The 18,646-nt window shown below is 39.4% G+C and overlaps 1 protein-coding gene across 3 annotated transcripts in view; it reads left to right on the top strand.

Moving 5' to 3' along the window:
• astn1 (astrotactin 1) overlaps positions 1-18,646 on the top strand; it is a 605,257-nt gene that overhangs the window by 236,156 nt on the left and 350,455 nt on the right. For all 3 annotated transcript variants that reach the window (XM_050074592.1, XM_050074591.1, XM_050074590.1), the window contains exon 12: positions 5,087-5,237. In XM_050074592.1, the coding sequence (XP_049930549.1) occupies positions 5,087-5,237 (151 nt within the window). The remainder of the gene's footprint in view (positions 1-5,086; positions 5,238-18,646) is intronic.

The raw sequence follows: 18,646 nt of genomic DNA, 5'->3' as shown, positions 1-18,646 counted from the left end.
AAGGCTGATAGGCTAGTCTCCAGGGAGGGTGGGTGACGGTCACAACCACGCACAGTATGGGTATAAAATACTTGACTGCAAGATTAACAGTGCATCAATCTTCATAAAAAGCTTACACCCTTTTGTGGCGCTAAGCTACGAAGACTAATGCAGACAGGTTTGAAAGAAAAAAAAAAATTCGTCCCTGGCAATGAGCATGTTCTTGTGAAAGAGGCGTGGTTGTTAATTACGAGCAACATCATCAGAGCCATAAATGAAGTACTTCAAATGATTTAAAATTAAATGGTAATACTAATGTCCTGCAGGAATGTTTTGTTTTGGGGACAGCAAAATGTCCAACACATTCTCCCTCTAACCTTGTCACATATTGACGTTAGGTCATGGACTTTCCATGTCCACAGGCAACGTGCAAGGTACCCTGGGTACTTTGGTTGTTGACGTTCTGGGACACGGTGTCAAGTTCTGCCTGTTAAATGCATTGTCTTCTTTCAAAATACACTTATGTTTTCACAGGACATTTACCTTTACATTCACTCACTTTCAAAATAAATGCACTATGTCCGTACAACACCGCAAATTGACGTTTTTGTCCTTCAGCAACAAACACACATGGTTGGGTTTAGGCAACAAAAAACACACGGTTAGGGTTAGGAAAAAATAACAGAGTTAGGCTTTAAAATCTTACAAGACGCGAACGCCACTCTTTTGTGCCATTGAACTATAATGACAACCGGTTCTGTATCATGCCGATGTTAAAGGACACCCTTTTTTGTTGGTTTCTGATGCTGCAAGTCACTGCCCAAGCACCGGATTTTGACGACTTTGGAGTGAAACCGGGCTCAAATGTCATAGTCATCAGGATAAAAGGCTTAAAATATGTGTAGGTATTAACATATATATGAAAGAAGTATAGAGTGAGGATTTCTTGCTATTTTGCTGGATGCTAAGAAAACTACTCTGAATCTATCACATTAGAACACTTTAAAGTGCCAGACAGTTTCTGCTACCAAAGTAAAGAGTGAAAAAGTGGTTGTTGACTGATGAGTTTTATCTGACTGCAGTGTTGCATTTATAAAAACAGAAGCCAATTAACAGTGTGTTAATAACTTTACTAATGAACAACGATATCTATTTTTTTCATAACAGGTGTCTCGTGTTATTCTGAGCTGCAGTGATGGAATTAGTGTTAAATCAGCTATCACCCAGGGGGGAAAAAACAAAAGTAAACTGCAGCTAAAATCATCATTATGTGTTTAGTGTTGTTAACAATCTTTTCCATTCTTAAAAGGAAATTAACCGCCTGGAACAATAAAATTATTCTACTAATCTATAAAAATATACATTATTTTTATCTGTCACTGAGGACTTTTGTCCATGTCAGGATAGTTTTTTTCCCAGTTTTCTTAATTGGTCTGTGGTTGGGGTGCTGACAAGTTGTGATCCTGCTCTGGAGCAGTTTACCACAGTGATTTATCCCAGTAAAAAGTGAGCCAGCTTCATAGTTCTGAAAATCCGGGGTTAACCCTGAAGTGCCGCAATATCCAAAATCCTATTTCGTAGTACAGGCCTCTGATGTCATTCCTCAGATTACCAGTCCAGATACACATTACAAGTTAGTACGAGATGCATATGAAGTATTCATTTAGTGCTGCTGTCTCATCAGAGATTCCTCTTGAACAATAATCTGGTCCATGCAAAGAGTTTTAGACATTTCATTGCCAGATTTCCATTTGACTTACTGTTGAAGTTTGTCATCTCCTGGTGTTTCATCACAATATGCTTGGTTACTGCCTGACCATTTCATTAGAGGCACCATGAGAACAACATGTACACTGTTCACAGGAGAAAGACATGCTCCCAGGAGAATGTACCCTTCACATTTTGGACACAAAATTTTTCTGGCCACGTGGCTTTTCCTTTAGTACTTCCCTTGGGACAAAATGAAAATATTTTGGTTACACTTAAAGAACTGCAAAATTTCCAGTATCATGACCAGCACTTCTGTATTTTGTGATGTGATGAATGTTGTAGTAGCATCATCAAAGAGTAACCAAAAGCTGTTTTTTTGTTGTTTTCTGTGATATTTATTGTTATATTGTTTTCCATACAATCATCGGATGTGTCCTGACTGTAATTGCAGGTCAAAAATAATTCAGCATTTACACTTGCTGTGAGTTTCATCATCTGCCGAGGCTCTGTTCAATAGGTCCCCTCAGAATAAATGACAACAAAGCAATGGGCAATTATAAAAGAAAAATTGGTTTGTAAGATAACATCAAGTTGACTGTGAAAGGGAAGGAAACTCACTGTATTTTCTCATAGGAATAGAAGGGGAGTACGAGGAGATTGGGGAAAGAAAAGTGAATGCCTGAGAGGTCATCATTTGCTTTACCAAGACAAAGTTCATGGCAATGCTATTACACAAGTTCTTGTTTATCATCAGCAGCACTATTCCTCTGCAGAAATAGCTCAGTGATTTAGATTCGGTAAGAAAACACAGAGGTCCTCTCTGCTTTGTTCTTCATCTCCACCAATCCCAAACACTTACGCTGTTGTCCCTCTGTTGGATGATCTGCTTATTGACCTTGCAAGAGCTTTACAGGGAACACAAAAATCACAGAAACACAAAGTGACTGCTTGGAGCAAGGTTAGGGCAATGATTTCATGGTGCGGTTTTAGCTCAGAAGTCCCCTTCTTTGCATAGTAATTGTGCTGTGAAAAGTCATAGCTTTCCTCATGATGATTACACAGAATGAATTAAACATGCAGGTGTTTGTAATTCATGACAATAGATATCTCTTCATTAAGTGAAATAGAGAGCAGGGTGTCACAGAATGTCTTTCAAAGCAGAAGGTTGAGGGAGCACTTTGACAGGTGCACATTTTTTACCCCAGACACATGAAACATGATCTAAAGGAATGTGATATCTTAATCAATTTTAATGAAGGCAAATTGCATATTGTTGACAGTTTGGCATAACTAATGAATACTGAATTTCACTCCGAATCGTCAGGTTGTTTGAAGGTGGTATAACTGACACCATGTGGGATATAAAGAAACAACTGTGCTCAAGAAAATCAAATTATATTTGATTTTGTTGGCCACGTATCGGATCTCAATAAATGGCAATGGGGCGTTTCTGTTGCAGTCATATTATAAATTATACTCACTGGCCACTTTATTAGGTACACCTGTTCAACTGCCTGTTAAGGCTAATAGCTGATCAGCTAATCACATGGCATCACCTCAGTGCATGTAGGCATGTAGACATAGTCAAGACGAGCTGCTGAAGTTCAAACTGAGCACCAGAATGAGGAAGAAAGGTGATTAAGTGACTCTGAATGCGGCATGGTTGTTGGTGCCAGAAGGGATGGTCTGAGTATTTCAGAAACTGCTTATCTGCTGGGATTTTCTTGCACAACCATCTCTAGGGTTTACAGAGGATCGTCCAAAAAACAGAAGATATCCACTGAGCCGCAGTTCTCTGGATGCAAATGCCTTGTTGATGCCAGAGGTCAGAGGAGAATGGCCAGACTGGTACAAGATGATAGAAAGGCAACAGTAACTCAAATAAAAACTCGTTACAACCAACCAAGGTATGCAAAGGATCATCTCTGAACGAACAACACGTCGAACCTTGAAGCAGATGGACTAAAGCAGCAGAAGACCACACCAGGTGCCACTCCTGTCAACTAAGAACAGGAAACTGAGGCTGTGATTCACACAGGCTCACCAAAATTGGACAATAGAACATTGGAAAATGTTGCCTGGTCTGATGAGTCTGGATTTCTGCTGCGACATTCAGATGGTAGGGTCAGAATTTGGCGTAAACAACATGAAAGCATGGATCCATCCTGCCTTGTATCAACTGTTCAGGCTGGTGGTGGTGGTGTAATGGTGTGCGGGATCTTTTCTTGGCACACTTTGGGCTCCTTAGTACCAACTGAGCATCGTTTAAACGCCACAGCCTATCTGGGTTTTGTTGCAGCCCCGTACGAGCAAGGTGTACCTAATAAATTGTACAGTAGCTCTACAGATCTGAATTGCAACGCTGTGGGCCTCAGTATAGGCATCCAGCAAAGTGAATGCAGTTGCTCAGAGTTGCAAACATAACGACAGCACAATGGACACAGTCTTCTCAAAACTTCTCTTTTTAAAAAGGACTAGTGATACACACAAAGTATCCAGTTTGACTAGAGGGTTCACACAGCAAAATTGCTCATTTAACTGCTAAACAGTACACTAAAATATATTTATGAAAACATCTGAGATGAGAAATAGGCAATGCAGTAACAGAATCTTGATTCATATTTGACTAACATGATCGACAGCTATGTTAGGGACTCCTTGGCACTGATTGGTATTTTTCAGTGTGCTGCAGTCTGATTCTAACAAATGCCATTAAGACGAGTAGGAAGAGGAGGAGGGACATGATTTTTTTTTTTTCACAGACATGTGGATATAGTGACAGTTTCAGCAAATATGACACAGTGTTATTTTCATAAAACTTACCAACTGTATCTTTAACATCAATTAAAAATCTTGGTTTTCTTGAGCTCCAGTGGTTTCATTTCTCACCTTGCTGCAGGGTTGTAGAAGTGAACTCCATGATGTGTCAGCTCACCATGACATAATTACTGAATGTGGTTATAGATGTAACACTTCTGACTACACCAGCTGCAGTCTCTCAGCCGCCCAGCAAGCCTTATTAAATGGCCCAGTGTATGCTCAAAACTTAAATCTGTTCTCATTAATAATAACAGGTAAATGGAGTACATTTATATAGCAATTTTCTTGGCGACAACTCAAAGTGCTTTACACTACAGGCAATATTCACCCCATTCACACACAGGTGGCCAAGGATATCATTCATGGTGCCACCATCTCATTACATAATCACTCACACACACACACACTCACTCAGAGCCATTGGGGTTCAGTATCTTGCCCAAGGACACTTTGACAACAGGGATGGAAGCACTGACCTCCGATGGTAGACGACTACTCTACCTCCTGAGCCACAGCTGCCCACATGCACACGACTAAACAAGGCTGTCTTTTTTGTCACTCATTTCTGCTTTAACAGAGAGGAGTTGATGATCAGTTCGTCCTTTGACTCCCTGGAGGTTCTCCTGGACTCGTTTGGGCCTGTCAGAGACTGCACCAAAGACAACGGAGGTTGCAGCCGCAACTTCCGCTGCATATCTGACCGGAAGTTGGACTCCACTGGATGTGTGGTGAGTCATCTTTCTTTTATAAAACTCTGACTGGGAGCTGCCATACATTAGCTTCAGCAGCAGAACTTGACCTTTCCCTTAGATTTCTATATAAATCAAATTCAAAGTACTCTACAGTAAACTACACAGTCTGCACAGATCCTTCTATGATTGATACAGTATGAGCTCATGACACTGAAAGGCATTACCTCAAACACTCGGCAGATAGGGATTTTTTGATGTGATGCCTACGTATATGGCCTCTTCACTATTAGTTCATTGTCTAATGTTATATGAATATTCTGTTATGACTATCAGTGTTAAGTCCATCTACCTTTATAAATATTCATATGAATATCTGCAGGCCAAGATGACCCATATCAAGGACAAGCATCAGACCTGCCCTCTGTAATGTGTCTGAGTAGACAGTTTGACTTCGCCTCTTGTCTCATATGCCTCTTAGGCCGACAACACATTCATTACCTCCAGGTGGTGCTTAGCAACTAGGAAATGTAGCAGCCAGGTTTGTTTTCGTCTCCATCTGTCAAGGACTCTAGCAATACCGTTCTAGTTATTTGCAGAATCTTAGCGCCGTCTGCTAGTGTTTTGCTTCTCCTAAATCCCCCCCTTCTATTGATAAGCTGTCATGCACCACCCCAACCCCCTCCCCAACAATTTAATTTCTTTTCAAGTACTTTGATGCACTTGAGTAGAGCCTTTCAGGTGGGCTGGGGAGATGCTATTTATGCAATCCAGTATGCTTCATCTTATCTCTTATAATGCACCTCTAGGAGAAGGAAACAGCTTGTGAGATGTTTTAATGGGAAAATGTTTCATTTGTAGATTAGAGTCTATGAATGTATTTCCAAGCAATAGTTTATGTATATGGTATGGTAGCGATAAGCACAGATGAGTAAAAGTTATTTTGACAAGTGTGTAAAACACATGACGCACAATTATTTATCACTGCTGTGCTCTGTCATCATCATCTGACTTTAATCAGTAAGTCTGTGAGTGAAGGCTACGTATAACAGATTCTGTACACTGTAGAACGTCATTCAGGATTTTGAATAAACTACAAAGAGCCTGTTCGACTCATTACGTTTAGAAGGAAACATGATCAGCATAGAAACAGACTTCCCAGCATGCATTCTTTAAGAGTTACATCTCTCCAGAAACCCTTTGTTTTTGTAGTTTAAAGAAAACATCCATGATGAAAATGTGATGTGTCTTTACTGCATGTCAGTCATGGTTGTTTTTTTATGATGATGAAAAACAGTATTTACCATGATAAATGTTAGATGTAGAGCTGACTCTTGGCTGAGAAAATGAAAGCAGATCTGTCTGACTGAAGAGTTGTTGATTCTAGTTAATAATATTGGCCTGTGGACTGATTTTAAATGGCCTGTGGCTTATTGACCAGAATATTATATATGGCCAACCACAAAATATTGTTTAATCAAGAAATATCACTTTGCATTTTTGGAAGAACTAATGTGTATTCATAAACAGAAAACAAGCAAACAAAAGTTACATAACAGCAGACATTTACTGCTAGGTAGCAGAAAGCAAAGTAGGGGTGTGGCAGTGCTTCATTTTGTGTTGTGTTAAAACCACTAAGTGCTAGAACGCAGTGCTTTAATCTGTCTGCCCAATCTCTAAAGCCTGATTTATGGTCCTGCGGCGTACCTACGACGTACCTACGTCGTTGCCGTGACACCGTCGTGAACCCTTCGACCTTCTCCGTCACTCCATTTCATTGCGGTGCAATTCACCGCCAGAGCGGTAGGGGGCTGCGTTCCTTTCCTGAATGGTTATCGTCGTCTCTAGTTGATTCTTTGTTTAGCTTCCGGCTTTTCCAGTCACAGTGAACAATGGTGACCGAAAGAGAGAGAATCTTGCTGGAGTTGGAGTTGTTGGATGTCGAAGAAAGTATGTTAATACTGCAACATCTACATCGCAACAGAAGATGTTTAAAGATGGCGGGGATGGCGCAATCTGGAAATACGGAACCGGAAATGCATTGCTACCAAGCAAACCAATCACAGCCCTCTCGGTCTGCGCTGGGTCTGCGTCGCCTCGACGTGTAGTTACATTTTTTGGGAGGTGCACGTCAGGCTACGCCGGGGGCTACGGCAAGCCTCCTGCGTAGCCACGTACCCTACGATGTAGGTACGTCATTGATTTAACGCAGGACCATAAATCAGGCATAAGACTGAGCCCAGCCACCCTACAGAAGAAACCAATAACAACCTACGTTGTCATTCTTTTGGTCACTACCCAAAGCTCATGACCATAGGTGAGGATCAGAACATGTAGGACTGGTAAGTTAAGAGCTTTCCCTTCTGGCACGCCTCGTACACCACAACAGTCCAGTACAATGCTTGCGTTACTGCTGACACTCCGCTAAACCACGTGTGAGTCTCATGCTCCATTTATCCTCACTCGTGAACAAGACACTTGAAGTGTTTCGTTAGGGGCGGCAACTGCCTCTGTTCTAGAGGGAGAAATCCACCATTTTATGTCTGAGAGCCATGGCCTCAGACTTGAAGGGAATAACTCTCATACCAACCGCTTCACACTCAACTGCAAACCACTCCAGTGTGTGCTGAAGGTCACATTTTGATGAAGCCAACGGAACAATATCATCTGCTAAAAACAGAGACACAAATCTTGGATCACCAAACTAGACATCCTCGTTCCCCCAGCTGCACCTTGAGATCCGGCTGTGCAGCTGTGCTTTAGGCTAAATGGTAACATCTGTATGGCAACATGCTCACAATCACAGTGTTAACAACTCCAGTGTTTAGTTAATAATGTTTACATGTTTACCATCTTGGTTCAACGTCTTAGCATGCTAACATTTACTCCGAACACAAAATCTAGTCAAGGCTAATAGAAATGTCATTAGTTTTGTGATTATTTGTTTAAGTGTTAGACCAACTGCAATTTTCAAAAGTCAGGTAACCAATAATGTTATAAGTATTTATTCTCTGCTGATCATAGATGTTTGTTCCAAATGCCATGGCAGTACGTCCAAGAGTTGTTGAAATATTATATTCCAGTCTGAACTAACGTGGCAGACAAACATGCATATTAATAGATGAGTATCCCTTAAGCCACAGTTAAGTGTGTTAAAACTGCTTCACAACTGTTAACTGTAAAATTCAGCCCCCACAAGACCGTCTCTTTAAAGACTCTCTTTTTTGTCATTCTGTTGCTACTTCAGGTAGAATCTTGAACAGCTATAGTACAACTAAGCTTCATGAATCACCTGTTGGCACTTAGCTAATGCAATTATGCTTCTGAGCTTTTTGAAGGCTTGGTTGCACAGTTCACCCAAAAAAACAAATGCTAAGAAAAGCACCTTGTTTATTTCCTACAGGCTTGTAAATGTCACACACCAATGAATTAATGCTGCCTGAAAGTGCCAGCCTTTCACTGGCTGGTCTATCACAAATATCTTACTTGTCAGTCTAGCATGTTAGTAGGTAGAAATAAAAATTGCTTTATCAGGAAGGAGTCCACTGACTTGCAACCACATTGCACTGGAATGTGAGAGACCAAAATATCCATCCACTTGTTCATCTTGTATGAAGAGATGACAGATTGGAGATTCTGAGCCAGGGCTTTGAAGTCTCATGGGCATTTGCTTATATGCTACTTAGTTAACACATTCACTTTTCCCCACTCTTCCCTCTTGAGGGATAGCACAATAAAAGTCTAGATATTTCGTAGTGATAGGCTTCCTTTACACATAATTACTGGATGCTTTTAAACAACAGCTTGTATTCTCCAGCATCTAGAGGGTGGCTTCTTTATGTTGCAGCGTGTTGCAAATCCTTGCCAAAAGCGTCAGTAAAAAAAATAATAAAATAAATAAATAAAAAAAATCCAATTTCTTCTCCCTGAAATTAGTCTCACATGGATCCAAGAAGAAACAGTGAAAAGATTTCTTGCCAACGCTTTGAGGTGTCATGAGACTTTTCTTTTGCATTCTATTAATTATTTATTGTCCTGTTATATTCCCATCCCTGTGAGCATGTTGGAGAATACTGTGATATTTTTCTAAGAACATTTGTGAAAAAAAGAACAAAGTAAATGTGTGTACTTACTTACAGTACTTATCCTTTAATGTTTCTTTTTTTCCCCCCATCATTTTTGAACGTTTACTAAGCGCCACTGTAAACGCCAATGAAACAGAAATTCATCCAAAGAACACCTTTATGATTTCACACTTCAGTAGAGCCTCATTGAGAACGAGTTGGACAACATGTAAGACAAGATGGAAAAAGTGATGAGAGCATCACTGAGATTTTCAGAAAGACCTGGAAATACCTTTTAGAATAGGTTAGCTATAAAATACATTTCATGTAGAACAAGGAAGCTCAAATAAATGCTGTGGGAAACATTTTCCAAGTTTTGTTATTTGAAAGAAAAAGATCGATCAGTCGCAATCTGTTACAAATGAAATCTATTTAGTGTCTGTATAAGCATGAATGGGCTATTACTTTGATCTACTGCATGCCACACCTACCATATCAGAACATGGCAAATGTTCTTCATTAACCTAATGTAAAGGAACAATGAATTCTATGCCTTGTTTATGACTTTGTGCATGTTGATTATCAAACAGACTTACCTGTCTGCTACTAGTCCTGTTGCCCCATGCACTTTGCAAGTCAACAACTATGCCTATTACTTGTATACATGCATTTAAAGTAGGGCTGTTGATCAATTGGCTTTGATTAATTGTGAGTTATTGCTTTTTATGCCTCTGCACCGATATCAGCCACGGCGGGAAGCATCATGTTTTTAGGTGGTCCAGCCATCTCATTCTCATGCCCGACATGTCAAGAACCCCTTGAGGGATTTTCTTCAAATTTGGCACAAACAAGGGTGAGCTCATTAGAATTTGGTAGTCAAAGGTCACTGTGATCTATGTTTTTGGTCATACCTCAATAATTCATACGCTAATATGACAAAAATTCATATACTAATTGTGACCAAATTTCACACAAATGTCTAAAAGGATAAAATGTGATGACACTTTTTCTCCAAATGGTCAAAGATCAACTTCACTGTGACATCATAATGTTCTGCAAAAATACTTTTCTGGCCATCAACCTCATATCCCAGGAATAGAAGGGGAGACATTTGGCCAGATAATGAATTGGTGACACTAATCTTGGGTGCTCATCTTGAGACTGTGTTGATTGTATAGATCTTGGTGCTGCCAGATTACGTGTGTGTGTGAAGCATATATGTTTTAGAATATGTATCTTCTCTGCAGCAACATGCATATTTGAAGCATTTTCCTCTGTCATTCATTCATTCATTCATTTGTTCTGCTCATGTCCACATGCAGCAAACAAAGTCACAATAAAAAAATAAAATTACAATACACATTCCATAATCAAAAAGGAGCAGGGAGAAGAGAACAACCCTATTTTACCAGCCCCTCTCTCAAAACACAAATAAATAAGAAATAGATGGTCTGTCAGTTACAGTCAACAACCAATAGTTACAGTAATATCAGAAGGAAACATAAATGATTTTTATTTTTCACACAGATAAGCTTGGATTGTAAGTATTTAGTTATACTAACTAATTTAGTTATCCAACAACATAACGGAAAGGAGAAATGAACGTCTGTGTTTACCTTTAGCTGGATTCGGACATGTTCCTCTGCCTGTTGCAATTTTAGTATGTTCTACTGAAGTAACACTGCTCCCTCTCTCTCCCCGTCCGCTCTTCAATTTCAATGAGCTCTGCATCCGTGTACATCCGTGTACTCCGTGTGTGTGTTTGTCAAAATCGGGTAAAAATTCAGCCATGACTACTCCAAACTGAGTAACTCCTCGCGTTTGTAAGGTCACTCCAGCAGTAACTTCCTGCAACAACTCAAATCTCGCGAGACGTGAGATTCCAGAGCCAGACTTTCACTCTCTGAGTGTTTTGACTTGCCACAACAAAAATTTTTTGACCAACTGGATTTGGATGAGTAATTTGAATTGTCCGGAAGCCATACTGACTCTCACTCAACAAGTTATTCCTTTCAATGAAAGTATCTAATTTTTGTACAAACAATTTTTTGAGCACTCTAGAAAATTGTGAAAGCAAGGACTCTGGTCTGTAGTTATTAGTAAAGCTGTGTTCGTCTCCCATTTTAAAAAGTGGAATAACCTTTGCTACTTTCATTCTATTTGGGAAAATACCTGTATGAAAAGAAAGATTAAAGATATAACTTAACTGTTTGATTATACAATCAATAGTCTTTTTCACAATAAACATGTCTATCCCATCACTATCAGTTGATGCCTTATTTTTAGATTTTGCTGCAGTGGATCTAATTTCAGTTTCACTGACCTCTCCAAGAAACATAGACTGCAGCATTTTACTTTTCCCATTCCACTGGGATTCCGTGTATTTGCCTGTCCCAGGCCCAACATTTACTAAAAAAAAATTAAGATCATTCGCCGCTTCATCCATATTTTTTATAATCTCATTGTTTTCATTAATGAAATGATTAGGCGGACGTGTATATGCAGTTTTATTTCGTATTACATTGTTTAAAATTATTATATTATTATAATATTCTTTTTTGGCTCGTCTCATTATAATTGTCAACTTGTTTTTATAGTCCTTGTATTGCTTTTCAGCAGTCTTTGTTCTAAATTCTATGAAGTCTCTGTAAAGTTTATATTTCTTTTTGCATGCATTTTTAAGGCCTTTTGAAATCCAAGACTTTTTTTATAGCTGCAATTATGTTTACACAGTGTAGTGGGACAGTGTTTATCATACAATGATAGGTAGCTGTTCAGAAATGACTCATAAGCAGCATTTACCTCTTCTACATAAACCCCCTTCCATTCTTCTTTTAAGAGGTCATTCCTGAACCTGTTTATTGCTCCATCAGTTCTTACCCTTACATATCTATTGCACTGTTCCTCTTTGTACTCTTTATTTGACAATCATATATTGCGAATACAGGTAAATGGTCACTTATATCATTTATTACTAGTCCACTTTGACTGGATTCTCCATAACATTAATAAAATATTATCGATTAATGTTGCACAATTCAAGGTTATTCTACTGGGCTTGGTGATCAGAGGGTAGAGCCCTCTACTATACAATGCATCCAAGATGTCAGATGTTCTTTTATGTTTGGATACATTCAGGAGGTCAATATTAAAATCCCCACAAATTATATGTGTTTTACTTTCATTTAACTTGCTGGGGTCCTCCTGCTCCCTGAAGGGGCCGTCTGCCAGCCTGTTGCGTGCAGCGTAGACTCCAAGTCCAGCTCCTTGGCTGTAAGCAACATGTTGACACCGTATTCACGTAGTCCCTCTGCTGTGGACTGGGGGTTGTCAAACACCTTGATTTTTCCATTTTTCTCAAACAATTTCAGTTTTGCAGTAAAAATAATGTGTGACTTGATCTTTCTTGCCTGAAGTTGCTTCCTTCTTGTCTGTATTTTGCCCACTCCTTGAAAACTTTAGTCTTCATCAAAATATAACCTGCGTTCATTCACCCGAATCTCCTTCTTTGTCCAGGCGGCTTTAAGCACTTTTTGCTTCATAGTGTAATTTTGGAAGCAAACTATTATTGACCTGGGACGGTCGTCGTGCCCAGCGTGCAGCCCTGTTGCCTAGTGTGCTCTCTCAATGTGGACTTGACCGTTTACACCTAGTTTCTCTCATATTAGGTTTTCCATAAACTCAATAATGTTATTTCCCTCACTTTTTTCAGGCACTGAATAAATTCGTAGATTCCTACTTCAGGCACGTCCCTCCATGTCTTCACATTTTGCTTCCAGTTGTTTCTGAAGGCGCAGACTGTGGATAAGCACCTGGGTCATAGCGATTTCAGGGTCCTCATTTTCCCCACTTCTTATTTCTGCCGCATCCATTCTTATTTTCAGTTTGCTAATGCCTTCTCTTAATTCATGTATTTTCTTCTTCAATGCTCCAAAGTTCCCAGCAGTTTCCATGCTGAGTTCTGTTATTTTTTGTAATTAATTCCATACCTTCAGGTTGATTTTCCTCACATGGATTGTTTGCTCAGAGTGCAGCTTATCTCTGTCTTTCTTTTGTGCTTGTCGGCATTGACATTTTTTGTTTCCCTTTCTTCCAAAGTTAAAAAAGGCTTTAACTCAATCACACGCTCCTTTGTTTCAATATTCTTTCAAAATCTGTAAATTGTTTGCAGCGCGTTTCAGGTAGCTCTAGCACCAACAGCCATCTAGAATTGTCATGACTACATGAGTCTGGACAGACATGGATAGAAACTGTAACTGCAACTTGACTGGTTCGTAGAGACATACAACCCTGAAGCTGCGATTCTAGTTTCTTTATAAGACTGAAGCTTGCAATAATGGATATTTTAATATGAAATCAAGGAATTGATTAGCACAAAGGAAGAAGATCTAAATTAAGATACCATTGTTGAATGAAATCACCTTAATTTGAACACAGATTCTTTCCTGTTTTACTGACTGTCAGTGCAAATAATTCCAGATTCCATTCTTTCTCGGTGAAGTGCCCTGTGACGCCCAAGTAGTCATTACTCACAGAAGTCCAATGATCCCCTGTGAAAACAACGTCCTTTGCTTGCTCAAGCATGTTCATCCTCCATGGCCTCTTGGCTTCATACAATGAGTGTATTCTTGACATGAGGGTTCCTCTCGAGGGTATATTTTAAGAGGTGTCTCCTAGTACAATTCAAATGATTTCTCTCAGCCAGTCATCTTCCTCTGTGTTAATTAGATGGCAGTTTTTAGCTATTAATTTAGCCCAGGCATTAGTTACCATCTCACTTACAGGTTTCAATACTTGCCCATGAAAATCACACTGCTTTACTGAAGATTGGCTAAGTGCTGTAGTTTCTGAAGAGTGTTTTGCTTTTCAGTAATATGTCAAAGATGAATTAATTCTGTGGTAGTTAAATTCAGCTTTGCAAACATTGCAGATATTTTTCTTTTCTTTTTTTCCCCTAAAGATCTGTCGGGCAACTTTTAAAGAGAAACTTTCCTCCAAAACCTCCATCACTGTCCTTATCCGTCTTTAGCCAGTATGGTTCATTTGTCAGGAAATGTTGGATATGTTAGATATTTCAGATTATTCACAAAAATAAGCTTATTTTACAGCACTAGCAGTAAGGGACTATATTGCAAATTTTTGGTGAGTTATGATGAGTCTCTGCTGGGTTTAGCAGTTGCAAAAAAAAACACACATGTATTTTAAAGGAAGTTTGTCATTAGGAAGCCTTAACCTTCAACTGCTCAGCAAAGAGTCTGTGCACCACAACATGCTGAAAATAGGGACATCGAAAGAAAGATATTTAAACAAACCAACAAAAAAGCAAAACTGAATATTGTAAGTGGAGCAGGAATAACAGCAAACAGAGGGGATAGGAAGTTGTGGTTTTTTACTCAACTGCTCATTATACATCATGTTTACAATCTGCATGAACAGGCCAGTAATTGCATTCTTTTGATAAGACATCAGTTGCATTTGGCCGCCTTTACCTGCTTTTCCCTGTTCAGCCCTCTCTCTGTTTGTTTTCTTTTTGTTTTTCTTATTATGTCATTCCATTTCTTTTTCATTTTCTGTTTTTGTTGGTCATTTTATGTTCTGGTTAGGCCATTAATGATATCAATAGTTTATGGCTGTATTGCAATTTCCTGAGCAATAGACAGTATTTCCCAGGTGAAGTTGAACTGAGGCCTGAATAAATGAAATCATATTACTTCCTTAGTAGTTCTATAAGCCATATTTTCTTAGCCTTGTGATCTCATCCAAGCCCTGGACTGCATTCTTCTGAGCTCTCCTTCATTTGCTGAATCTACCTAGAAGTCATTCCCAGGCGCAGCTGCTGCTGCCTTAGTAAATCAGACAGTAATTACAGCCAGATAGAGAGCACAAATTGAATGAAATTGGCAGCACAAATGTGCCCTGCACTTTTATTTATGTAAATCTGGCCCCGGATGTACACAATTATCAATCACAAAGGAGATGTAGATTGGGAGAAGCAGGTGTGTTTAAGGAGTTTTCAACTGGGATGCAGATTATGTGGCTACAGGCTAACTCAGAAAGATGGACACACTGGTTGAATATTTGCTGATTTAATTAATTTTGATTTCTTGTCCTTTTAAGAATAGCTTATCACAGTTCCTAAATTGATTGGTATTCTGTTTGAATGAGACATGTGGTTATGCTGTTTGTCTAACAACCACCTCTTAGCATCATCGCAAGTCATTGATCTTCACCCACACATACACACCTCCTCATCCTGTCCATCACCGCAAGGCGCCGCTCCCAGCTGCCACTGCATATATTACTGTGTGTTTTAGTAATTATCTTGTGACTGTGGAGCTTATAAATGAGCCTCTCATCCGTCTAATCAGGGTGGTAAACTGGCTGGGCCCCAGCGCTCTGATTCCACCCTAATCAATTAACACCTTGTCTGAGTCCGCGCTGCCAGTAGCTGTCCTGTCTATGTTTAATATCTTTCCTTGTGTGTGAGTCGACTGATGCTGGCGGTCCGTGCTGACCGACCCGCTCCGTCTCGCTGATATATTGCACTCCTGGGGAGAGGCAGCGAGTGGCGCCTGTGGAAGTGAGAGCATAATAATCACAGGATGATTGTGAGATTAATTAGCTTCGTCTTGTCACTTTTCTCCTCTGCAAAATGGTGGAAAACAAGGATGTTGTTGACAGAGCAGATTGCTACCAGGATGGAATGATGAGATAGCTGGGCGCCATCCAAACAGCTCGTACAGTGTTTGTGGGGCTTGATATATAAACCTGCCACACACAGGAAATGTGGATCATTGGTGCTGTTCAGGGCATTTTGTAACTGTTTGCTTACTATGTGTGCTTTGTAGAACTACACTGTGGAGAAAGAAAGGGTTTTGTGTACAAGGTAAAGAATGCAACTGTGTGATTAAGGCTGTTGTAGCGACAAAAACCATGTGCAACCTTGGGATTGATTTGAATGTTCCAAGTCCAGTAAATTACATCTTGTTTTCTTCCTGATGGATTGGACAGGATATTCACTCAGTTCCGTATTAACAGAATTGCAGAGGGCAGTAAAGTGCTGTGAATACCAGGGTCTAAAAATACTTCATCACAAAAGAACTGCATTCAAAATGTTACATGAGTAAAAATGCATTAGTATTATCAGTAAAATGTATTAAAAGTATAAAAGGTAAAAGCACTCATTATGCAGAGTGGCTGCTTTTATATATTTATATATTACATTATCAGTTTTTATCACTAACAAATGTGAAATCATTTTAATGCTGTAGTTCTTCAATGTGGAGAACATATTAGATACACTGTACATAGACTGCGTCTATAAGAAGTACGGTACCTACATAATGTAAAAAGTAACTAATAATTGTATATGTCAAGTTAATGTAGTGGAATAAAAATTATATTTCCCTCTTAAATGTAGTTGAGTAGAAGTACAAAAAAGCAAAAAAAAGCAAAATATAAGTACCTCAAAATTGTACCTCAAAAATACAGTAGTTGAGTAAATGTACATAATTATATTCCAGGGCTGATTTTAGGTTTAAAAAGTCAAAGCAGATGATTTGCTACAACAGTGTTCTCTTTTAAAAGCAAACTAAAAACGTATTATTGTTAATATTGTTTTAGGAATTAGTATTATTATTGTTATCTCCCCTTTTTTAAGAATAATGATAATGATAGCACCCTCTCATTTTTTGTTTTTATCAAGCCCTGATTGTTTTTTATATATGCATTATCTTATATGATATTTTGTTTGTCATGTATGATGTTTCTTAAAGACATTGAGTTTACGCTTGTCGTATGAAATGTGCTATATGAACAAAATGACTTGACTTGACTTGCTTGTTAAAGTAATTGAAAAAAACCTTTCACCGACTGGCTAAAAGGGGCCTTCAGATCAGAATATTTAAAGGAGCTATATGTAAGAAATCTAAAGCAAATAGTCATAAAATCCTCCTAATATGTCACAGAGACTAAGGAATAATGTTCATATAACATACTGATCTCACCGACAACAATAGTACAGCCAGAATATTCGCATTTAAAAAACATTTTTACAGTCCGCAAATCATGTTTATGTTTTGAATTTGTGTTTTGGCCTGTTGCGCCACCCACCGCCGTCTACCAGTCACGCAGTCAGTAGAGTCTCAGCATCAGTTACAGTTATGACTGAGCTACAGCAGCACGGCAAGCAGCATTAGCAGTGTCCCGGTACATAGCATTAGCAGCCGGCTCCTCCTCAGCTGTATCCCGGCAGCAGCGTTAGCAGCAGAGAAGCCGGACTTGCTCGAACGGTCCGCTGGAAAACCGAAGATCAAGGACGTGGCGACGCGGCCCTGCCACGGCAGCCGCCCGTGGGCAAACAAATCAGTCTCTAGCGTGCCGCTGTCCAGAAACCTTGAATCTGTAAGGGAGGGGGGGCGGACACGACTCGCGGCAGTATTTTGAATTTGAGTGCAGTAACTGTTTTGGCCACATTCTTACATACAGCGCCTTTAAGTTTCAAGTTTGCAGTTTCAGTGTTATTGTTCGGAATAAGTACTCAAAAAGAAACACGTGTGTAAAAACAGTAAGGTAAAAAAACAATTTCTTTACATATTTGCCTCAAAGAAGGTCCTGTTCAGATTTCAGGTTTCTTGTGGATTTTATCCTTACTTTTGTTTCACTGTAATCTGATATCAGGAGGTGAGAAAATGAAAAATTACCATTCTTATAATTTGTGTGGATTTCATTGGAGACCATTAATATTAAGAATATACACTTACTGGGAATCCCCACTGGGTCTGATTCGTAAGCGAGACATGAGCGTGGTGTAAACGACTTGTCATCCAATCCACACTGACGGCCTCTTCCGTAAATGTAAATACAGACTTGAGGCGTAAAAAAATGCACAAGGTCACGGATTCAGTGTGGATTGATAGATTTAATTAAATCAAAGCCTGTCTATTCGTAGACAGAAACACTTTAAAATGCTTTCAGTGTAGATTGGCCATGAGGAGTATGGTAGAGATTTCAGTTTGGAGTCTTGGCCAGTTTCCTGGCAACCTACCTGTGACAACAAGGCTCCAGGAAGTTAGCATGTTTCCAGTGTTTCCAGTCTTTCCAGTCTTTGTGCTTACCTATAAGCTAACTAGCTGCTGGCAGTGGTTTCATGTACAGTGGTGTGAAAAAGTGTTTGCCCCCTAAACCTAATAACTGGTTGGGCCACCCTTAGCAGCAACTACTGCAATCAAGCGTTTGCAATAACTTGCAATGAGTCTTTTACAACGCTGTGGAGGAATTTTGGCCCACTCATCTTTGCAGAATTGTTGTAATTCAGTCACATTGGAGGGTTTTCAAGCATGAACCGCCTTTTTAAGGTCATGCCACAGCATCTCAATAGGATTC

The sequence above is a fragment of the Epinephelus moara genome, chromosome 21, assembly GCF_006386435.1.
Source record: "Epinephelus moara isolate mb chromosome 21, YSFRI_EMoa_1.0, whole genome shotgun sequence".
NCBI classification, from domain to species: Eukaryota; Metazoa; Chordata; class Actinopteri; order Perciformes; family Serranidae; genus Epinephelus; species Epinephelus moara.
Note: the sequence above shows the minus strand (reverse complement) of the source record. Positions and strands in the feature narration are given on the sequence as shown.